This window comes from Neoarius graeffei, chromosome 3 (genome assembly GCF_027579695.1).
Source record: "Neoarius graeffei isolate fNeoGra1 chromosome 3, fNeoGra1.pri, whole genome shotgun sequence".
NCBI lineage: Eukaryota > Metazoa > Chordata > Actinopteri > Siluriformes > Ariidae > Neoarius > Neoarius graeffei.
This window is the reverse complement of record NC_083571.1, coordinates 65,494,888-65,519,877: the sequence shown is the minus strand read 5'-3', so window position 1 is coordinate 65,519,877 and position 24,990 is coordinate 65,494,888. Positions and strand designations below refer to the sequence as shown.

At 40.7% G+C, this 24,990-nt stretch overlaps 1 protein-coding gene across 1 annotated transcript; it reads left to right on the top strand.

Annotated features, from left to right (window-relative positions):
- The first annotated feature begins 1,332 nt into the window (after nucleotides 1-1,332).
- On the top strand, nucleotides 1,333-13,832 carry LOC132882857 (clathrin heavy chain linker domain-containing protein 1-like). The gene is given in 10 exon segments (XM_060915964.1): nucleotides 1,333-1,497; nucleotides 4,652-4,839; nucleotides 5,821-5,951; nucleotides 6,053-6,254; nucleotides 6,586-6,891; nucleotides 8,025-8,131; nucleotides 8,206-8,377; nucleotides 8,560-8,762; nucleotides 9,650-9,829; nucleotides 13,636-13,832. Coding segments are annotated over 10 exon segments (1,851 nt in total).
- Nucleotides 13,833-24,990: the final 11,158 nt, after the last annotated feature.

Sequence of the window (24,990 nt, the reverse complement as noted above, 5' to 3'; positions counted from 1 at the left end):
AAAAATAATAATAATAATAAATTGTGGTGCGGTTTTCATCAAATCCTGCGCTCTGATTGGCTGGCGAGCAGGTACCTCTGGCGACTTGTTCGTTCACAACAACAAACATAGTAGAATTTTTTGTCAACTTTTTTTTTATAAGATTATCAAAAATCTTATTTTTTGCCAGCACTTCTCAGGAAAATAGCATTAATTTTACAGCATGGATAGCGATAACGACAGTGTTCACAGCAAAAGCGAGTTTTACTACCCTGAGGAAGAAGAAATAAAAGAAAACATTTCAGGAGAAAGCTAAAACCTCTAACTTGCTAACGCTGAGCAAAAACATGGCTGAATCCTGAATGACTCAATTTTGCATAAATAGGGGACTACATAGGTGGCAAAATGTAGGGGTTTTTTTTCCTGCCATGGAAGTGCACTTGTATACCGAGGAGGAAGCCATTTGCATTACAGCCATGAATTAGGATTCAAAATGGCATTAATTTTACAGCATGGATAGCGATAAGGACAGTGTTCACAGCGAAAGTGAGTTTTACTACCCTGAGGAAGAAGAAATAAAAGAAAACATTTCAGGAGAAAGCTAAAAACCTCTAACTTGCTAACACCGAGCAAAAAACATGGTTGAATCCTGAATGACTCAGTTTTTATAATTAGGGGACTACATAGGTGGCAAAATGTAGCTTTTTTTTTTTTTTCCTGCTATGGAAGTGCACTTGTATACCGAGGAGGAAGCCATTTGCATTACAGCCGTGAATTAGGATTCAAAATAGCGGCTCGGCTCGGTTTTCCCTTTTGGGCGCTCTCACTTTCTGTTAGAATTTGGTAAAGAAAAAAATAAATGTATTATTTACCAGCTTAAGGTCGGTTAGTATGGTGAAATACTGTGACCTCGGCCTCGGTCACGGTATTTCACTATACGGACCTCCCAGCTGATAAATAACATGTATGTATTTTTTTTTTTAATTTACGGTGAATAACACAATGAGGAGACAAGTGTGCTGTGTATTTAACGCACTTTGCATTTTTTTATTTCACAAGTTTATCTTTCCTGTAATCGGAGGGGAGGAAAAATATGGTTTTGAGCCGACTCTTTGAACAGACTCCATCGATTCCTGTTCAAACCCATGAATTTGAATCAGAGTCGACTCGGAATTCATGGAATCAAACGAGACTTGGTTGTTAATGGAAGTAAAACTGCATTTCCCATAAACCCACTCGCTTGCATAGCAACCAGACATTCCTTTAAATACATCAGTAGAAATTTCAACTTTGTATAGATGGTATACTGCAACTTCACAAAACTTACAGGAAAAAAATAAACAGAAGACATTCATGGAGTTTAAAGGACAAACTGCGCCTCTATTTGAATCTGCTAGTGACAGGAGTTTTATGGAATCACTAAAAGAGTTCATAAAGGATGAAAAAGAGCAGTTCTGCTCTTCTGATGAAGGACCTGATGAGCAGAGATTTATCATTTACAGCACAGCTTTCGATAAGGTACATGAATTACATTAAGCATTATAAAAATATATATCAGATTTACAAAGTAATTTTGATCAAGGAAATTAAATATGCTGGACTTGATCATCCAATGACTGCATTAAATACTGGGTCATTAATTATTTAGGCATATTTTAAAAATTTAATCACCTGTATTATTACACTAACAATACAATACTGAAATTATTAATCCTCCATCAATGATTCATTTTGCAAATATTCCAAAATATTGTAACTTGTCATTCACCGGTTTCTTTTTGGTATTTTGCCATACTAGTTCTGAATATGGGTGGCATGGTGGTGTAGTGGTTAGCACTGTCGCCTCACAGCAAGAAGGTTCTGGGTTCGAGCCCAGTGGCCAACGAGGGCCTTTCTGTGCGGAGTTTGCATGTTCTCCCTGTGTCCGGGTTTCCTCCGGGTGCTCTGGTTTCCCCCACATTCCAAAGACATGCAGGTTAGGTTAATTGGTAGCTCTAAATTGACCGTATCTGTGAATGGTTGTCTGTGTCAGCCCTGTGATGACCTAGCGACTTGTCCAGGGCAGGGTGCCTCTTGCCTATAGCTAGCTGGGATAGGCTCCAGCTTGCCTGTGACCCTGTAGGACAGGATAAGTGGCTACGGATAATGGATGGATAGTTCTGAATGTAGGCCTAAGAGAAACAATGGTACAAATATTTGTATATTTATATTAGACGTAATATTTCTCTAGACTCGCGCTTGGTAGGGCACACATCTCAGTCACGCTACATATGATCAACATCAAAATTAAGTCACTTGAATCTAGGATAATACTAAAGCTGTCCAACAAATTTCATCCAAATCCATTCACTACTTTTTGAGTTATGTTGAGAACAGCCAGGGGGGAAAAAAAACAACTTGATCTGGATACATACAACCCCGATTCCAAAAAAGTTGGGACAAAGTACAAATTGTAAATAAAAATGGAATGCAATAATTTTAAAATCTCAAAAACTGATATTGTATTCACAATAGAACATAGACAACATATCAAATGTCGAAAGTGAGACATTTTGAAATTTCATGCCAAATATTGGCTCATTTGAAATGTCATGACAGCAACACATCTCAAAAAAGTTGGGACAGGGGCAATAAGAGGCTGGAAAAGTTAAAGGTACAAAAAAGGAACAGCTGGAGGACCAAATTGCAACTCATTAGGTCAATTGACAATAGGTCATTAACATGACTGGGTATAAAAAGAGCATCTTGGAGTGGCAGCGGCTCTCAGAAGTAAAGATGGGAAGAGGATCACCAATCCCCCTAATTCTGTGCTGGCAAATAGTGGAGCAATATCAGAAAGGAGTTCGACAGTGTAAAATTGCAAAGAGTTTGAACATATCATCTACAGTGCATAATCTCATCAAAAGATTCAGAGAATCTGGAAGAATCTCTGTGCGTAAGGGTCAAGGCCGGAAAACCATACTGGGTGCCCGTGATCTTCGGGCCCTTAGACGGCACTGCATCACATACAGGCATGCTTCTGTATTGGAAATCACAAAATGGGCTCAGGAATATTTCCAGAGAACATTATCTGTGAACACAATTCACCGTGCCATCCACTGTTGCCAGCTAAAACTCCTATAGTTCAAAGAAGAAACCGTATCTAAATGTGATCCAGAAGCTCAGACGTCTTCTCTGGGCCAAGGTTCATTTAAAATGGACTGTGGCAAAGTGGAAAACTGTTCTGTGGTCAGACGAATCAAAATTTGAAGTTCTTTATGGAAATCAGGGACGCCGTGTCATTTGGACTAAAGAGGAGAAGGACGACCCAAGTTATCAGCGCTCAGTTCAGAAGCCTGCATCTCTGATGGTATGGGGTTGCATTAGTGCGCGTGGCATGGGCAGCTTACACATCTGGAAAGACACCATCAATGCTGAAAGGTATATCCAGGTTCTAGAGCAACATATGTTCCCATCCAGACGACGTCTCTTTCAGGGAAGACCTTGCATTTTCCAACATGACAATGCCAAACCACATACTGCATCAATTACAGCATCATGGCTGCGTAGAAGAAGGGTCCGGGTACTGAACTGGCCAGCCTGCAGTCCAGATCTTTCACCCATAGAAAACCTTTGGCGCATCATAAAACGGAAGATACGACAAAAAAGACCTAAGACAGTTGAGCAACTAGAATCCTACATTAGACAAGAATGGGTTAACATTCCTATCCCTAAACTTGAGCAACTTGTCTCCTCAGTCCCCAGACGTAAACATGGCCTTGTCCCAACTTTTTTGAGATGTGTTGTCATGAAATTTAAAATCACCTAATTTTTCTCTTTAAATGATACATTTTCTCAGTTTAAACATTTGATATGTCATCTATGTTCTGTTCTGAATAAAATATGGAATTTTGAAGTTTCCACATCATTGCATTCCGTTTTTACAATTTGTACGTTGTCCCAACTTTTTTGGAATTGGGGTTGTATTTGGATCCTGGATCCACATGCATATTCAGATTTGCATCGAAATCTACTCAATTGTTGCTTGGCTCATCTTTCCTTAAAATTTCATAAAAATCTGTTCACTACTTTAAATTATGTGGGGGGGACACTGGCGAAAACATAACCTCCTCCAACAAGGTTGGTGGCGGTAATATCGCACCATACAGTACATGTATATATTTTTTTCTTTAATATATAGATGTTTCATGTATGGGCAAAGATTGAGTTCAAATACTGTACTTATGTCTAGTCTACCATATATCTGACCTTTATATGGGGGAATACAAACAAGAGTCAAGTGTCAAAGCACATGCATTATTATTTTACAGTGCATTTAAAAACAATGTATATTTGGGAAACTATTGACAACTTGTATGTTTGCATATATTACATATTATAGAAATAGTTTTTTTTTTTTTGTATTATGTATTACAAGACATGTAGTTGACTTAAGATTATGGAAAGCAAGAAGAAATGAACACATTAATCTCTTTATTTAATCATAAGCAGTAATTCCTTTTTACATCATTTTGTAAGTCATAATTTCTGTAAGTATAAAATGGTTTAAAACACTATGCAACATTTCATTGGCCCTTTAACTTTTTTTTCTCTTAGTCATTTTTGAATATACAAGGTTTCTGCAACACAGTCAAAATTACTAGCCTACATTTTGTTGATGTCCACTTGTTAGATAATCGACTATGCTACAGCTTACAAACCGATTCTCACGGCCATCAAGAAGGAATATGATGACTTAATTGCCTCAGTGAAAAATGATCAACATCAGGCCCAGCTTGCTCAGAGAAAACTGAAGGCCATGTTGGCTCAACCCACCTCCTTAATGTACTATCAGAGAAGAGCTGCTCAGCTACAGGAGAGGTAAAACGCTTTCGTTTTCCACAGAGCTTTATCAGAGATAGCTCGCCAGAGGTGTCCATCAGGACTCTGATCAAACAAATTCAAGGGTTGGACATGCAGCCTACAATGCAATGAATGGAAGGTCAGGGATGGAATTGGTCAGCATTTCTTTACAAGCAGGCGAGGTTGGTCAGAATTCCATCAAGAGTGGGTGGAATTGGTCAGAATTCCTTTCAACGTAGGTAGGATTAGTCATAATTGGCCTGAGGTCTGGGTGGGATTGGATAGATTTGCTTCAGAAACAGATGGAAATGGTTGGAATTCCTCTGAGAGCAGGCAGAATTCCCTTGAGTATGCTGGTCAAAATTGCACCAGGAGTGGATGGGATTGGTCAGAATTACTTTGGTTGTGGGTTTACAGTGTAAGTGAGACTTTCTTCAGGATTGAGCAGGACTGGTCAGAACACTGACTGGACAGGATTGGTAAGAATTCTTTTGGGAGTGAGTGGGATTGGTCAGAAATCCTCCTGAAAAGAGAATTGCTTCTTGGCAAGCTGGATTGGTCAGAATTCTTAAAAGAATGGGTGGGATTGCTTACTATTTCTTTAGGTGTGAGATAGGATGGGTCAGAAATCCTTTGGAACACAGAATTGCTTCTTAGCAAGCTGGATTGGTCAGAATTCCTTCAAGAGCAGGTAGGATTGGTCAGAATTCCTTGAGGTGTGAGTGGGACTGGTCATAAAGCTTTCAGAAGTCAGAATTGCTTCAGGGTAGGTAGGATTGGTTAGAATTCCTTTGGGAAAGGGCAGGATTGGTTGTTTCAGGAGTGAGCAAGATTATTCTGAATTCATTCGGAAGAGAGAATTCCTTGGGTAGCAGCCTGGATCAATCAATTTCTTCAGGAGCAGATTGGATTGGTCAGAATTCATTTGGGATTGGATGTGATTGGATTGAGTTTGTTGTTGTTTTAATCCACAGCAGTCCTTGATTTTCATTCTTTCAGGATTGCAACCTTAGAGCGAAACACTGCTGACTTACAAACGGAGATAAAAAGGTTTCAAGAGTGCAAAAATAGACAAGATTCCCAACAGCTGGAAACATTCGAGGCCACAGTTCCCATTGGTCAGATACCAGGTACTTCGACATTGCCACATGCGTTTCATTTTTAAAAAGTCTCAACTGTGGCCGTGGCGTGATTCGGTGTTAAAATATTCCTGATGTTTCTCCATCTGCAGATCTTACTCTGAGCAAGTCGTTAAATCCAGAATCCCTGAATAAACATCTGGAGCATTTGGAGCAGAAGCGAAATGAACTTTTGAATAAGAAAAAGAGCCAGTATGTCCCAGTGCAGATCAAAACCGACCTAGATATGAAAATGAAAGCCATATTGAACCGAAGAGATGAACTTATTGTAGAGAACAACAAACTGCTGCTGCGGTGAGAACCTCACTAAACCCTTGAAAGGGTTTTTTCAGTCTGATCCTCTGAGGAGAAACTCCTTAAAGTGTCAGGAATGTTTTTTTTCCTTTTAGGAGTTCCAAGTATGACACTTGATCTATCCCAAGAGCATACAAGACAACACTTTAAGTCCTAGAATGGGCATGTACAAAACTAAACCTAAAACACTTTGGTTTTGCAAGATAGAGTTATAGTCACTACGTAGACCTTGGAAACAAAAATAGAGCTTGGAAGTGTTGATTACATTGAAATTTGAGTAGTCCACTGATTACACTTGTGTACTGTACAATTAACTGGTCTTTTACACTAGGTCTAAGCAGTTGACTTATTTGAAAGATGCTCTCAGCCATTGGGAAAAATCAGGAAGCCACACCCCTTTACTCGAGCACCTGTCTTCGGAGTTGAAGCATGTGTCAGAAATTAAAGGTTCCATATCAGCCATGTTTCAAGCAAGTAACAGACCATAGACACATTGCTCTGTATTTGTCTTGTTCTGATTGGTTTCTTTTGTTCTAGTATGTGAAGATGACTGCACTGGCTCCCACACTGATGGTTCAGAAGAGGATGACCCAGGCAAAATCAATGAATCTAAACGTCTGGCAGCTTATGTTGAGAGGTTTCTGATTAATAATCGTAAAAAAGAGAAACATTTTGTCTTGTTTGTTTATCATTTGTTGATAAAAGCTACAATATTTATTGATTTGGATTAATTATTGATAATGTAGTGCTGGTTTTGATTCAGCACCTAAACCAAGTCATCTTTATTGCTCTCTAAGGAATAAAACACTGTGTCATACTGTTATAGGAAAACAATCAATGATTGGGTGGTTTGATGAAGCAGAGTCATTGTTGCTACCCTGAAGTTGACTATTTTCCGATAATGGCACATCCTGAAGTGTTTTATTACTCTTACAGTATATCACACCACTTTATTAATACATCTTACTACTTAAAGAATGCCACATACTTTTTATCTATTTGTAGTTACATTGAATGACTGTTCTAGAAAAACAAGTTTTTGTTTTTTCCTGTTATCACTGATGTCATAGCAGCAATAAACTCATTTGTTCACAATGGCTTGAGGAGAAGATTGTCATGTGACCAAAAAACCCTTAACCTAAAGAATATCCCTTGGTGAAAAAAAAAAAAAACTTGGTTATAAAGCTCTGACACTGGAGACTCGTTCAGTAAACATATCCTTCCAGAAAGTATCACCATATCAACAATTGTAGCCTACATTATTCTTTGTTCGATAACCAGGTCGAGCCACATTACTTCCTGATTTGCCATTCTTAACATATATATAAAATAAAATCTCATACTTGGTTTTCCAATATTTCTGGTTGGTTTGTTTGCCAATAGTCTCGAATCAAATCAGATGATCACCATTTTGAAAGGGAAAAAAAAAGATAAGATGCAGCAATCTTCAATACTATCTGAGGAAATTTCCTTTAAATATAGCACAGTGCCCAAAAAGCTCCATTTGCTTGGTGGCTTCATGCTAGCAAATGGTTCATTTGCCATTGACGCTTCTGCATCTTTCACTGGTACCGTTACGGGATGGAAAACAGGCAAAGTACTTAACAAGATCTTTCTAGTTCATGAGTTTCGTGCTTATATTGTTTTTCCCAAAACTGAGGTTCACAACCTCCCAGAAAATGGCACAGAGCTTCAACCACCAGGTCAACGGTGTTTGTGTATTCACCAACTCCATACAGTAAAGCTCTGCTGCATTTCCATCATCCACAGGTTTGTCGAGCTGTTTGAAGTGGGTGACTATGAGAACGCTGCTTTTCATGCTGCCATGTCTCCTCATGGAATTCTGAGAAACATTAACGTCATGGAGAAATTCAAAGGTACATATGTTCCATCATGTTCTCCTGCTACAACGTGGAACTGTAGTTTGGTGATTATTGCTTTCTTTCCTAAGCGATCACAGTGTATGAGGGAGCGGTTCCTCCTCTGCTGCTCTTCTTCCAGTTCTTGATGACCTCTGCACCGCCTGGGGAACCACTGCCGGAAAAGTTGTCTATGGAGGGGGTCCGCTTTGCTCTACAGCATGGCTATATTGAGCTGGTGACGTTTGGTGTGTCTGAACACAGGTGAAAATGCCTTAATCTCTTGTTCTTGAAGAGAACAATGATATGAAGGTGTTTTAGGAGGCCGATTGTAAAATTGTGCAGGATTTCATGGAACAGTTTGTGGGTTTCTGGTCAGCCCTGGACAAAGTTATTGTTCCATTTGGAAAGAGCTGAACTCTTCTCTCCTTGTGCTATGCTCACAGGCTGACGTACAGTGAGGAATTAGGTGATCTGATCTGCGGCCATGGACATGATGACCTACATGGAGTGGACACTTGCTTGGCCCTGGCTCAGATTGTTTACTCTGCCTGCCATGTGCTCAGAAAAGCCGCACTTAGCATGTGCAAACGAGGCCTCACTGGCACAGCTTTAGAGTTCATTCACGACAACAAAGAATTCACAATCGGTGAGAAACACACTCACAATCTAGACACACTCCCCGACTTTAAAAATCACAGACCGCATCTTTAATATCGAGCACACCCAAAGTTCTCCTCATATCCAGGTAGCTGCAGGAAAATATTTTTTTAGAGAAGAAACTCTGGTCTCTCTACCAATAATATACTACTACAGTTTATAATAATTGTATAACGTACACTCACCGGCCACTTTATTAGGAACACCCACCCACCTGCTGTTTGATGCAGTTCTCTAATCAGCCGATCCCTTGCCAGCAGCACAATGCATCAAATCATGCAGATACAAATCAAGAGCTTCAGTTAATGTTCACTTCAAACATCAGAACGGGAAAAATTGTGATCTCAGTGTGACTTTTTCACTGTGGCATGGGTGTTGGTTTGAGCCAGATGGACTGGTTTGAGTATTTCAGAAACTGCTGATCTCCTGGGGTTTTCACACACAACAGTCTCTAGAGATTACACAGAATTATGCTACAAACAACACATTGAGTGAGTGACAGTTCCGTGAGCGGAAACAAACGCCTTGTTGAGAGAGGTCAGAGGAAAATGGCCAGATTGGTTTGAGCTTTTTTTTTTGCCAGGAAGGATATAGTAACTCATCACTCTTTACAACCGTGGTGAGCAGAAAAGCATCTCAGCATGCAGCAGCAGAACACATTGGGTTCCACTCCTGCAGCCAAGAACAGGGATCTTAGAATCAAGAACAAGTTCCTGTTAAAGTGGCTGGTGAATGTATATTAGCTGTGATGCTGAAGAACTTTTCGCTGCTTGTTGATAGATTTAATGAAAAGTTCTGCAATCTTGTCTGAAAACGTGCCACTTGATATCTGACTGTTAAACTGGAGACTCCTTCCAAATGGTGTATATTTCGCAGATGACTATATGTTTGTGTTGAGGGGATTTCCCAGCGTGGCTCTGCTGCAGGATTTCACTCAACTGTGTGACAGCACGCCGGCGCTGATGTCCGTAGGGTTTATCTGTCATTATCTTCTCAATTCTGACCTGGAAGATCTGGCCTTCCAACTGCTGGAACAGATTCATGCAGGAAGACAAGGTTAGAACACAGTCATGAGATAATCAACTCGCGTGCAGTATGTCGACGATGTCCCGTATGCAGCATCAGGCACATGTATTGTCCATTTAACACCTTGCTCTCAGAATTATTGGCACCTTTGAAGCAAAAATGAATGCCACTTAAAGTATGAATACTAACTACAATGAGTGATGGTCAAATATTGTCTTGAATTATTGAAATTTTTTTCTTCTAAAAAAAAAAGTCGTTATTAAATATCCTCAACTCTGACACGTTAGAATGGCTGCGTTCCAACCACTAGTGTGTGTGTGTGTGTGTTTGTTTCAAGTACTTGTATACATGTACAGGTGCTGGTCATATAATTAGAATATCATGAAAAAGTTGCTTTATTTCAGTAATTCCATTCAAAAAGTGAAACTTGTATAATGTATACATTCATTCCACACAGACTGATATATTTCAAGTGTTTATTTCTTTTAATTTTGATGATTATAACTGACAACTAATGAAAACCCCAAATTCAGTATCTCAGAAAACTAGAATATTGTGAAAAGGTTCAATATTGAAGAGACCTGGTGCCACACTCTAATCAGCTAATTAACTCAACACCTGCAGAGGCCTTTAAATGGTCTCTCGGGCTACATCCACACGACAACGGCAACGAGATTTTATTTAAAAAAATATCGCGTCCACATGGGCAACAGATCAGTAAAATATCAGGTACATATGGCAACGCAACGCTTGCTGAAAACGATGCAATACACATGCCACACCTCTACATGCGCTGTAAGACGGTCCCATCAGAGACACCAGAACAATAGAAGAAGTAGGACGCATGTGCATAAACCCCTTCTTCTACCCGGCGTGAAGCACTCACAGGAACAAGCACACAACAACAAGAAGAAGATGGCTGCGACTACGTGAGAAAATCGTGCCTTCTGTGTGTACAAATTAGTTTTATTAGTGTGCATAGTTTTATATAACTTAATTTTCTTATTGTGTGTGAACATTTTGAAAAGCATTTTTATATAATTTATATAACTTTTTTTTATATTGTGTGAACATTTTGAAAAGCAGTCTTATCCAATAAAAAAAGAAATTCAAGAAATGGTTCAGTTACTTGTTTATTTAAAAGAAAAGCTGTATACAAAAGTGAATGCAATGCAGTGGTTCATACAAAACAGCGAGAGTGTTGCTTGTTCTAGTCATGTGGTTGTGACGTCATCATAAACAAATCCGTTCTACTCATCCAGACGACTTCGCAACGGCACTGTTGCTAGATTTTTCCACTCTGGAACCTGTTCTCGTTTTGGGGCACCCAAAACGCCGGTGCCGTATGGACGCCAGGCCGAAACGATAAACAATTTTATCAGATTCACCTGAATCCGTTGCCATGTGGACAGCCTCTCAGTCTCGTTCTGTAGGCGACACAATCATGGGGAAGACTGCTGATGTGGCAGTTGGCCAAAAGACGACCATTGACACCTTGCACAAGGAGGGCAAGACACAAAAGGTCATTGCTAAAGAGGCTGGCTGTTCACAGGGCTCTGTGTCCAAGCACATTAATAGAGAGGCGAAGGGAAGGAAAAGATGTGGTAGAAAAAAGTGTACAAGCAATGGGGATAACCACACCCTGGAGAGGATTGTGAAACAAAACCCATTCAAAAATGTGTGGGAGATTCACAAAGAGTGGACTGCAGCTGGAGTCAGTGCTTCAAGAACCACCACGCACAGACGTATGCAAGACATGGGTTTCAGCTGTCGCATTCCTTGTGTCAAGCCACTCTTGAACAAGAGACATCATCAGAAGTGTCTCGCCTGGGCTAAAGACAAAAAGGACTGGACTGCTGCTGAGTGGTCCAAAGTTATGTTCTCTGATGAAAGTAAATTTTGCATTTCCTTTGGAAATCAAGGTCCCAGAGTCTGGAGGAAGAGAGGAGAGGCACAGAATCCACGTTGCTTGAGGTCCAGTGCAAAGTTTCCACAGTCAGTGATGGTTTGGGGTGCCATGTCATCTGCTGGTGTTGGTCCACTGTGTTTTCTGAGGTCCAAGGTCAACGCAGCCATCTACCAGGAAGTTTTAGAGCACTTCATGCTTCCTGCTGCTGACCAACTTTATGGAGATGCAGATTTCATTTTCCAACAGGACTTGGCACCTGCACACAGTGCCAAAGCTACCAGTACCTGGTTTAAGGACCATGGTATCCCTGTTCTTAATTGGCCAGCAAACTCGCCTGACCTTAACCCCATAGAAAATCTATGGGGTATTGTGAAGAGGAAGATGCGATACGCCAGACCCAACAATGCAGAAGAGCTGAAGGCCACTATCAGAGCAACCTGGGCTCTCATAACACTTGAGCAGTGCCACAGACTGATCGACTCATGCCGCATTGCTGCAGTAATTCAGGCAAAAGGAGCCCCAACTAAGTATTGAGTGCTGTACATGCTCATACTTTTCATGTTCATACTTTTCAGTTGGCCAACATTTCTAAAAATCCTTTTTTTGTATTGGTCTTAAGTAATATTCTAATTTTCTGAGATACTGAATTTGGGATTTTCATTAGTTGTCAGTTATAATCATCAAAATTAAAAGAAATAAACATTTGAAATATATCAGTCTGTGTGTAATGAATGAATATAATGTACAAGTTTCACTTTTTGAATGGAATTACTGAAATAAATCAACTTTTTCATGATATTCTAATTATATGACCAGCACATGTATGTACTAGTCATGCATTTTCCGCATTTCCAAATCATCTCCTGGGTTGGCTTGTTTTAAAATGTTTTCAGTCCCTGAGTTCACTTTCCATGATTTAAAGACAAAAATTGTGCAGACTTTAAGGCAGACAAGAACCTCGGGCCTCATTTATCAACTGTGTCTATGCAAGAACCCCAAGTTATAAAGTATAATGGCTAGTAAAGCAATTATGAGGAGCTTCCATTCCACTTCTTTGTCAATCATATCAGCATCTTGGTTCTCACAGAAACTACTTTTGTGATGAACAAAAAAAAAATGGAGGTCTTCGGACTGATTGTCCCTCTTAGTCTTCTGTTGCCATGGAATGTGGTCCAATTTAAAGGTATGCACTGAAAGTGAAATGTGTGGTGGGTTCTTTTAACACCAAACAGTTACGGAGCCCCTGAAAGGACATTTTGTCTAGGAGGTAAAAAAAAATCCGATGAAAATGTTAAATGATCTTGTGTGCATGCAAAAATGTCGTGTTTTTTTTTTTTTTTTTGAAAGGGATTTATTGCACATACAGCATTTCTTTTAAGGAAGAAAAATCTTGTCAAAATGACAAATTTGTATGCAAAATTTCCATGAGATTTTTCTTAATGTATCTTTTTTTTTTTTTTTTTTTTTTTGCAAAGGTCTTTTTGAAAAGCTCTATAAACAGTACAGTGTGGCACTTTAGAAAAAAATCCCTATCGTCACCTGCTTTTTGTGCAACCAGAACGCATGTGAAAGTGATGTCTCACTCAGGGGTTTATAAGCACTGTAATGTTTGACCAGTGTTCCCAATTTAGTGACTTAACTTTCGCTAGCAACTAAAATTTGATCTAGCAATCAGCAACAATTTTGGCACCTTCTTGCAAATTCCATTCTCGTTGTTGAACAACAGCAAGAATTTCTGTTCACCCATTTGTGAGTGACCTTTTTTTTTTTTCATTCTAATGTTTGAGAGCTCCAATAGCAACTTCTGGAAAGGTGTGGGGTTTTTTTGTTTGTCAACACTGTTTAACAGCAGTTTGGTGTGGTTTATACATAAATGTCGCTTAACAGCATGGTCCCAGTTCTTCATTCTTTCACATGCATCCTCCAGGTGAGTTCGAGAGAACCATCCTGGAGGATGAAATGTGCAGCATCGAATGCTGGAGCCAAATTGCTGCCCGTTGTGAGGAAACCAACCACCTTCACCTGGCACAGGACATCACCTCCACACTGCTGCTCCAAGACGGCGTCATGCGCCTCTCCCCAGGCCTTGACGACGCCAAGCTCATGGAGCACGTCTTCATGTAGCAAGCCGACCACCAGGAGGAGCCTGTGAGTCAAACTGGTCCAAACCCAACCCTGTGTTATCATGGACTTCAGAGATGCTCCTTATTTCCTGTTCAGTGCATCAGCACTTTTCAGAACACAGGTTGCACATGGAGAAGCTCCTGGCGTTTGACTGTGTTAGACCGAATACAAAAAACCCACCCCAGGTCACTGTGAAGCTTTCACAGCAGTGAGTTTTCAAGGTTGGAAGTGCGTGCTGTTGTTGGCAGGTCACTGTCACTGGGTTTTTGTTTGGGTTTTTTTTTTTATGCAGAGGAGAGAGAAGGCCAGCTTTGTGATCTCCCCCGCAGCACACTGAGCTCTTTGTCATGTCGCTTAGCCACTATGGTAACAAGGCACATGAAAGCAAGCAACGCCTCCTCAGTCTACAAGCTCCCACATTCAGTGACCATTTTTTTCTCTCACACACACGGAACCTAGTCATCATCTCTAAACACAGCACAGAGGATGAGACTTGTTCCTGAGAATTATCCTCAGAGGATTGTTCTTGTTGTCATAGTTTTTTTTTTTTTTTTTTTTTAAATCAGCCTGCAAAAGATGCTGGTTTTTGAATAATGGTCACACTTTTTATTAAATGTGTTTTAGTTTTACTTTTTAGACATTTTGGATAAAAATTCAGTTTAACTTTCATATTAATAGAGAACTATATTTTCTGATTTTTAAAGTAATGCAATGTCTAAATTTAGGCAGTACAATGCATTTCATGTTCAGTTTGTCACGTGGATCATTAATTGCTTTCATTTCAGTAATAAATGTACAGGTGAACTCCTGCAGTGAGTGAATGAAAAGGATTCATCATGCCATCTGTTATTTTTATTTTAAAATCAAATTAAACTTGAAGTAAATTTTAAAATCTCATCTCATTATCTCTAGCCGCTTTATCCTTCTACAGGGTTGCAGGCAAGCTGGAGCCTATCCCAGCTGACTATGGGCGAAAGGCGGGATACACCCTGGACAAGTCGCCAGGTCATCACAGGGCTGACACATAGACACAGACAACCATTCACACTCACATTCACACCTACGCTCAATTTAGAGTCACCAGTTAACCTAACCTGCATGTCTTTGGACTGTGGGGGAAACCGGAGCACCCAGAGGAAACCCACGCGGACACGGGGAGAACATGCAAACTCCACACAGAAAGGCCCTCGCCGGCCACAGGGCTCGAACCCGGACCATCTTGCTGTGAGGCGACAGCACTAACCACTACACCACCGTGCCGCCCAATTTTAAAATCTGAGACAGAATTTTGAAAGAAGAATTCAGAACAAAAAAATGTAGTGAAACAAATTTCATATTTTAGTTTTGGAGATGAATTTAAAAATCATTAAACTGGTCTTGTGTCTGAGGAATTAATAAAAATAAATATCTGAACATGAGCCTCCCCAAAATTAACTGGACTACATTTTATTAACTTTTTTTTTTTTAAAGAAATAAAAAAGGAATGGAGATTAATTTCATGTCAAGCTTTACATATTTTATATCAGGATTACATTTGTGTGTGTGTTTTGTTAGTTGACTTTGATTTTGTATTTATTACCATCAGTCAGCTACAATAAACCTTTTTCTAGAAGGTACAAAAGAAAGCGCGTGTGTGTGTGTGTTAGGGAGCAGCCTCAGCTTTTGGCACTTTAATCACTATCGATCTTCTGCAGCAAGCAAAGAGGGGCCAATCCTGAACCTTCTGCCGGGTCATTGTTATTGTCTGTGTGTGTGTGTGTGTGTGAGAGAGAGAGATGAGTGAGTGCGTATCCAGAGAACTGCAGCGTCACTCACCCCTTTACCTCACTCGACTCAGCTCAGCCGGTTTGTTTTTCTCCCTGCAGCTCAACTCTCACATCCGCATTCAATACACTCCCAGTGTTCACAGCTCATCTACACGCTGGGGCTCATCGATGTCCCACTGTTCGACACCAACTCCTAAAGATTTTTAGGAATAAAATGCACAATATATTGTGTGTGATATATAAATAAAAGATCGCTGCACCACCGTGCTGCCACAAATCACAATCTCCTTGCAGCAAGAAGGTTCTGAATTCAAACCTTATGGCCAATGGGGGCCTTTCTGTGTGGAGTTTGCATGTGCTCCCCGTGTCTGTGGGTTTCTTCCAGATTCTCAAGTTTCCTCCCATGGTTCAAAGACATGCAGCTTAGGTAAAATAGTGCAGCGGTTAAGAGAATAATTGTTCAAATTATGATAAAAGTACCAAACTTGGACCAAGTACAGCCTGAACCCTTGTCTTCCACATAAGGGAGAGCTTCACCAGAAATTTGCATTATTTCAGGGGTAGATTAAGTATTAAATATTGGGTATCGGTTAATATGTTAAATATTATAAAAATCATTTAACACTGTGTATATAGCCAAATTGGTGGTCTATTTTCCCTTCAGGTGGAAGACAGCTATTGATTAGAGGGATTTTAAGCATGTTTAGCTAAAATAATAGTGGTTCTGCAGCATAAATACTTCAAAATGTACACAATTTAAACTTTGAATATACAGAATACTTAACAGTTAAGAATTATACCATATCAGTAACATTTGGCCTACATTATACATGGCTGTTCATCCAATTGTTGCACAATTTATAGCTGTGTAACTTAAAAGTAACAATCCTATGTCTTTTTCATGTATTTCACTCTTTAGAGTATTGTCCTTAAACATTAAATTTTGATTTAAAGGGTTTCAGTTTATTGTTATACTTCTTGATCTCAAATATGATGTTATTCTTAAGGGCTGGTTGAACCATTTTCTGTACAGACTTAGCATAGTTATAGAAAATGGTTCAATGGTGAGTTGAAATGTTAAAAATGGGTCTGATTTGCACCTATCCTGTCTGTCTGCATCTGTTATTATCATTTTCAGAAAACTTTGTTGTGGTTTTTACAAGACTCTCCTGCATGAGCAAAAAAAAAAAGAACAAAAAGTTGATATTGACCTGAGTGGGTGACATTGGTTTGATTATTTGATCTGATTATATCCACTGGCTACATGATTACACATTCTGTCTTACAGATGCATGTGCATGTTCATAATCACAAAATGAGAGACCTGAACTGAGGACCGCCGACATCCTGGCTGCCATTAATTTTGAACTCTTGTAATTGGTGGTGGATTCAGCTTGAGTAGAATAGTGGAGGTGATTATCATAAAATTGATGATGTAAATTAATACATGTACATGTAATATGAGCTAATCATTTTGAATTTTCATCTCATCTCATTATCTCTAGCCGCTTTATCCTGTTCTACAGGGTCGCAGGCAAGCTGGAGCCTATCCCAGCTGACTACGGGCGAAAGGCGGGGTACACCCTGGACAAGTCGCCAGGTCATCACAGGGCTGACACATAGACACAGACAACCATTCACACTCACATTCACACCTACGGTCAATTTAGAGTCACCAGTTAACCTAACCTGCATGTCTTTGGACTGTGGGGGAAACCGGAGCACCCGGAGGAAACCCACGCGGACACGGGGAGAACATGCAAACTCCACACAGAAAGGCCCTCGCCGGCCCCGGGGCTCGAACCCAGGACCTTCTTGCTGTGAGGCGACAGCGCTAACCACTACACCACCGTGCCGCCCATTTTGAATTTTATATTTTAAAATGTCTATCTACAGTATGTGGAGGATGCTTGTACATATTTATAGACACCAATTCTTTTGCAATTCACTACTATGAAAATGGCACTAATTTTCCTAACACTATTTTGTCTTTCAGATGCATGTGCATGTTCCTGATGGTACTGAACTGTAGCATTTTCATGTGCATATAACAGCTTACTGACTAATACCTGCAATGTAAATTCATGGTGGAGGATTGTAATTAGACATTTTAGTTGGTGGAAGTAATTCCTTGAATAAAACTTTTGAATGGCAATTAAATAATTGGTGTGCTTAGTTACTTTTTTTCTGAAAGTTTAAAATATTTTTTATTGGTCATTTCTACATTGTCAACACTTTTTAAGTATTTACAAAGTACATTTAGCCCTGTTTTTGTTGTTGTCAAAGAGATAGTTACAAAATAAATCCACACAATGCATATTTCTTGCTAAAAACCGAGTATCCTAAATAAAACACTTAATCCACCCCCTTAATCTTTTAATTTTTGCTGAAGCTCTCCTTTTTCTGCTTACCAATGGTCTTGGCTATGCATCTGCAAAATTTGGTACCTTTTATCAAAATTTGAACAATTCTTCCAAATATTCTCCTTAACCGCTGCACTAAAATACCCAGCCGCTGGGGTTGTACAAACCAGTGCATACTTGGGGCCAGTCCCAAGCCAGATAGACTGGGGAGGGTTGTGTCAGCAGGGGCGGTCCTGGGGGCGGGCCGACCGGGCAGCCGCCCGGGGCGGCATCGCGGGCGGGGGGGCATCGCGGAGGGGGGGCAGCACGAGCGCGGGCGCGAAAAAAAAAAAACGGTCCCCCCCAAAAAAAACCCCGAAAAAAAAAAACAAGACGGGCGGGTGTGTGTGTGTAGGCTTATTTATTATAGCTAGTTAAAATAGTTGATATAAAATGTTTATAGTTATGTGATGGTTGTCCTGATTTAGACTGGTGTTTTTGTTTGTTTGTTTGTTTGTTTTTGGGGGGGGGTTGCGAGATGTTGCACCCGGGTCCAGATTAGGGCAGAACCGGCCCTGGCTACATTTCAGGTGTAGTTTGTTTTATGAATGTATGTACTTGCATAGATGTGTACTTGGTCTTCCAATATGGCGCTTAACAAAATCTCGCGGCGCGGTGACGTCATGCGGTAGCCCTCTATACCAAAGTTGCGCAGGTGACGTCATCAGTGTGTGTGTGTGTGTGCCCAATGCCGGGGTGGCCCTATATTTAGCCGGGACCATCCCCGGCCCAAACCATCAATGGTGGCCTGCTTGGAGCATGGGGAAAATAATTTTCACTAATTTTGGTCACTGATCTTATTCTTGCATTAATCATCAATTCAACTGCACTCTGCATTTTCACATGGCAGCCCAGACGCCGACAGCATCACAGCAGATTAAATAGGCGCTACCAAATAAGGAAATTCTCCCCTCCCCTCTATTGCAGTTGGTTTGGTCCAAGACTCCTCCTCTGTATTGCGGGGAACTTAAACAACATTGGCGCGAAACAGCGCGCGTCAGTGATGGAGGGCAGAAAGAGGCCAGGTGGAACCGAAAGGGCGAAACTTAAAAAAAGGAAGGAGGTGGCAGCAAAATGTGCCAAATTGACAGATATGTTCTCAAGACCAGCTGGTAGGTTACGAAAGATATGGAGTATGATAACCCTGTTTGTCGATTTTATCAGTCTATGCTAGGCCTATAATGTGTCGATAGTTTGCGATGTCAATTCAGCTTTTTGATGTCATGTGAAATCTCGCAATTTACACGGTATAGATGTGGTGTATGTCTTAATTCTAAGAAGAACCGGACATTGCTTTACATCCCAGTTATTAACAATTTTAGATGAACAGGTCCCAACTGTGCTGTTGCGCGTTATTTCCTCATCCAGCCTATTTCATCTCGCTGTCACACCGTGCATTTCCACAGGCGTGCGCACATTGTGGTTATGAACACATAGGCCTAGAAGTCATATTTGATGTTAAATAATTGTTGTTAAATATATAACTTAGAAGAGGTGTATGCGTATGCCAATATTCTAAGCAGAATCGAACACTTGCTTTAGCCTACATTTCATTTAACCATTTTTGAGTTGCCTAATGCGCCCTCACGCTTTATCTGCCGGTTGCTGAGTACCCAGCATTGCTGATTTGCCATTATTTTCGAGGCGTATGCGGCATGTAATGCACAAGCATTGGTTCAAATGCATGCGAGAACCTATATTGTTAAAGTGAAGTGAAGTTTACCTGAATTTAAACCAAATAAAAAGCATTGTGAAAGAACAGTTATTTGTTTTATCTTTTTTAATGTACTCAAATTCCTCCTCCATTTCAAAGTGGCCTGAATGTGAATTAAACTCCCGGACTGAAAACAGGGCCCACTCCGGCCTGTGTGTGCCTAACTTGTAGCCCCATAATATGCACAATCCCGCCAGCAGAACGTTGTACTAGTCATCAAAAAGACTTTACTACCATAGTACTACACTACTATGACATTACACAGAGTCTTAAGTAATACATTACGACTTGATCATTGCCATTCTGGTAACAGCAAATTTATAACGGGCCGTGTCCGCGATGTACAACACACGATGAGAAATGTTTAAACGACCATGTAAAGCTGTTAACATTCTGTTGGCTAATACAGAGGCCAACGCGGGGGGGGGGGGGCGCCGCGCCAGCAGGGGGTTTCGCCCGGGAGTAAATCACTCTAGGATCGCCACTGTGTGTCAGAAAGGGTATCTGGTGTAAAAATCTATACAGAATCAAATGTGCAGATCTTGATAATCTGCTGTAGCAACCCTTCACAAAAATTGAGTTAAATTTCGGGGGGGGCAGGGTAGTTTGAAGTCATTTTTGTTGATCTTTAGCAGAATCTTAAAAAAAGGCTTTTTTTTTTTACCAGAACTAAATATCCACCCTTAGAGGAAAGCGCTATCCGCCCTCTTCCACATACATCTGCTAATGGACACCTGTGATTGTCTTGAGTCTCCAGCATGATTTAACTTCATCTCTGTTTACTTTGTGTGAGGAAAAAGACTGAATTCAACTTCTTTACAATGGAAATCTAAGGGTAGTTGTTGAACTCCCCTACAATAAAGGTGTTTGGACAAGACTGATACAAGAGACATTCCTGTTATTTTAGGGTGGGGTGGTTTTTTTTTTTTGGACTGGTGCTACTCACCATATTTAACTTTTTAGGCATTTTCCTTCTTTACTAACATGACACAAAGCTTCTTTACCCACCCCATACGTGTCTCTCAAAGTTCAGCATTGTCCTTTTTGGATTGTTGCGTTGAATTGACGTTTCTTTCCACTTTGTGTGTGAGTGAAGTCAAATTTATAGCACTTTTAACAGACATTGTTGTAAAGCAACTTTACAGAAAATTAAAGGCTTTAAACATGAGCTAATTTTATCTTTAATAAATCCCCAGTGAGCAAGCCTGTGTCGATGGTGGCAAGGAAAAACTCCCTCAGATGACATGAAGAAACCTCAAGAGGAACCAGACTCAAAAGGGAACCCATCCTCATTTGGGTGATAACAGAGAACATGATTATAAATAACTCTCTTCTATAACTGTGTCCTTCTCTCTCATATATAATGTATACGCACGCACATTTATGTACATGTTTTTATATATATAAGCAGTGGGCCTAAGACAGAACTCTGTGGAACATCAAACTTTATCTCTGTATGTCTAGAAAAATCACCATTTACACCAGCATACTGATAGCAATCAGTTATATAAGACCTGAGCCAGGAGAGGGCTGTTCCCTTAACTCCCACAATGTTTTCTAGTCTATCCAGAAGAATGGAATGATCAGTGGTGTCAAAGACTGCACTAAGGTCAAGCAATACAAGCAGCGAGACACAGCCCTGATCAGACGCCAACAGTAGGTCGTTTACTACTTTAACCAGTGCTGTCTCTGCGCTATGATGAGGTCTAAATCCTGACTGATACATTTCATAGATGTTGTTTCTATGTAGATATGAGCATAACTGCTGTGCCACAGCTTTTTTAAGGATCTTGGAGATAAAGGGGAGGTTTGATATTGGCTTATAATTGGACAGCTGACAGGGATCAAGGTCAGGTTTTTTGATCAGGGGTTTGATAACTGCTAGTTTAAAGGATTTGGGTACATAGCCAATTTTAAGGGAAGAATTTTTTATTTTTAGAAAATGTTCAATTGCTTCTGGTATTATCTGTTTGAATAGTCATGTAGGTAAGGGATCTAGTACACAAGTTGAAGATTTTGATGTGGAGATTAATGAAATTGGTTTGATTTCTAGAATGGGAGTAAAACATTCTAATTGCTGATCTGATAGTTATATTGTTAACTACAGGGTTACTGTGGGTGGTAAAAGAGAGCAACTGGACTTGCTTGAAAATTCTTGAAGACGTTTCACCTCTCATCCGAAAGGCTTCTTCAGTTCTGTCTGACTGGTAGGGAGCATCAGGTATTTATCCTCTCATGGATGAAAAGCTCATCTAAGGGGTCATTGAGTCATCCTGTTGGTGTGGGTCACTGGGGGCTGGTTGTGAACGGCCTCGAGAGTCGTTAGGATGAGCCCCCAGTGACCCACACCAACAGGATGACTCAATGACACCTTAGATGAGCTTTTCATCCATGAGAGGATAAATACCTGATGCTCCCTACCAGTCAGACAGAACTGAAGAAGCCTTTCGGATGAGAGGTGAAACGTCTTCAAGAATTTTCAAGCAAGTCCAGTTGCTCTCTTTTACCACCCACAGTTTACCATGACCTGGATGACTGAGAATCTTCACAGACATACAGGGTTACTTAAATTGTCACTTAAATTGCCTGGCCCTAAATTAGTAGCTTGAATTTTTTTCAGATATTTTCAATTTTGTCATTGAAAAAATTCATGAAATCGTTGCTACTACATATTGCGTGTGTGTGTCTATAGTGGTCTTTTTCCTAATTAATTTTGCTACAGTATTAAATAGGGCGGCACGGTGGTGTAGTGGTTAGCGCTGTCGCCTCACAGCAAGAAGGTCCTGGGTTCGAGCCCCGGGGCCGGCGAGGGCCTTTCTGTGCGGAGTTTGCATGTTCTCCCCGTGTCCGCGTGGGTTTCCTCCGGGTGCTCCGGTTTCCCCCACAGTCCAAAGACATGCAGGTTAGGTTAACTTGTGACTCTAAATTGACCGTAGGTGTGAATGTGAGTGTGAATGGTTGTCTGTGTCTATGTGTCAGCCCTGTGATGACCTGGCGACTTGTCCAGGGTGTACCCCGCCTTTCGCCCGTAGTCAGCTGGGATAGGCTCCAGCTTGCCTGCGACCCTGTAGAAGGATAAAGCGGCTAGAGATAATGAGATGAGATGAGATACTGTGGTACAGTATATAGTATGTCATACAGTAATTGCTGTCAACATTTACATACTGTACTATAATGTCAAAAAAGGTAATTACCTGTTCTCTTCTCTAGATCTTCGGATTATGGTGGACACAGTGAATCTACTGATGTTTGGTTGTACCCTTTCTCTAGCCTCCCTCATGCTCATACCATGGACAAGAACATGGTCAATCACAGTAGCTCTGATTTCATCAGATATTACTGTTTTGTCTTCGCTGACCACCTCAACCTCCTCTCACACAAACTCTTCCTCTCAGGTTTCTATCCATTGTAGGGCCTCACAAACCAGTGCTCTCTGAATTGGCTTAGCTATTCAAGCTAGATTGGATGGGTCATACCGCAACCGGGCGGTTTTACTTCCGTAAACACTGGCCATGCTCACTGCGTGTGACGTCGTCGTATCCTGCAATGCGCATGCGGAACACTTTTAGGTCGCTTTTCGTTCATACTGAGGATCACATACAAGTCGCATATATTTGTTAATGTGAACGACCTCACAAAAAAATCGGATTTCACAAAAAAATCGGAATTGAGCATTAAGCCTTGCAGTGTGAACGTAGCGTTTGTCTTCCACCGTACTCCCCTTTCCTAAACCCCATTGAGGAATTCTCCTCCTCATGGTGGTGGAAAGTATATGAACGCCAACCTTACACCAGGGTAAATCTCCTGCAAGCCATGGAACTTGCCTGTGGTGACATACGGTAGGTGTGGAGGCATGCCAAGCCTGGATACGGCATGCCAGGGTTTTTTTCCCCCGTTGCCTGGCCAGACAAAATGTGGCCTGTGATGTGGATGAATTCCTGTGGCCTGACCAGTACGGAGACATGATGCTGTGGCTGAGTAATGCACTTATTTGTATATTTTTGTACTTTATTTTTACATGGGCTTACTGTACACAAGTGGCAAATGCACAAGATTTCTGCTTGTGCATTTACATGTAGCATTTGTAAAAACAAGATTTCTGTTTTTTGTCTTTTTGTACAAGTGCTAAATGCACAGTTTTTTTTGTTTTGCAACATGCATTTAGCCTACAGTGAACAATAAACATTTATTTCTCCAGCTTCATGTCCTGAGCATTGTGTTTTCTATTTTTCTATGTAGTGTTTAGTGACTGCTCAGTAGTGTTTTTACAGTTTCTCAAATGCTAAAACACAAAAGCCAATCCTCTAAACCAAATGACCAGTTGTCTAAACACATTTACTAAATCTAGCCATCATTTGCCAATATCATAAACATATTTCACATGAAGACACAATTCACAAAACACAATCCTCCGTTCTCATAAATCTAAACACATTTTTCCTTGCTAAAACACAAGTTGCAAAAGAACTCTGCTCATATTCTCAAATGAAAGCTCATGTGATGCAAAATGCTTGCCACAGTCAGCAATATTTGAACACAATGAACACACCTGGCATCATTAATTACACACAACGACTCAAAATTGAAGACACTTGTTGCTAATGCTGTGACCACATGTATAAAAGCAAGTTCAGAGTGCACAGTTTGCTGAAGATTCCAAACAAACACAATGGATGAAGGCAGAGTCAGGGGAAGAGGAATTTGAGTCAGAGGAGGGAGAGGAGCTGACCATGGAGGGAGAAGAGCTGGCCATGGAAGAAGAGGAGCAGGCCAATGAGGAAGTGGAGTTCAAATCAGAGGAGAAAGAGGAGGAGGCCAACAAGGGAGAGGACAAGGTCCAGGAGGGAGAGGACAAGGTCCAGGAGGGAGAGCAAGACAACCTCGCACCATCATTACGGACGAGATGCAAGCAACAGTCATTGACCATGTCATTGTCCATGGCATGACAACAGCTGAAGCAGGACTAAGAGTCCGTCCAAACCTGAGTAGGTTCACCGTGGCCACCATTATCAGGGCATTCAGATAACACAACAGGTATTGTACTCTATTACTTTCTTTGTCACAATACAGTTTTACAAGCCTGTGAAAGTAGTCTATTGGTTTCAAATCAATTGTTATTGTAAAACATGTCAATTGACAACACGTTTCTTTCTTTAGAGTTGAAAGAATGCCACATAGAGGTGGGAGGGTTGCCATATTTACAGCGGCACAAGAAACCCTCATTGTGGATATGGTTCGTGAGAACAACCTCATCAGACTCCGGGAAATCAGAGACA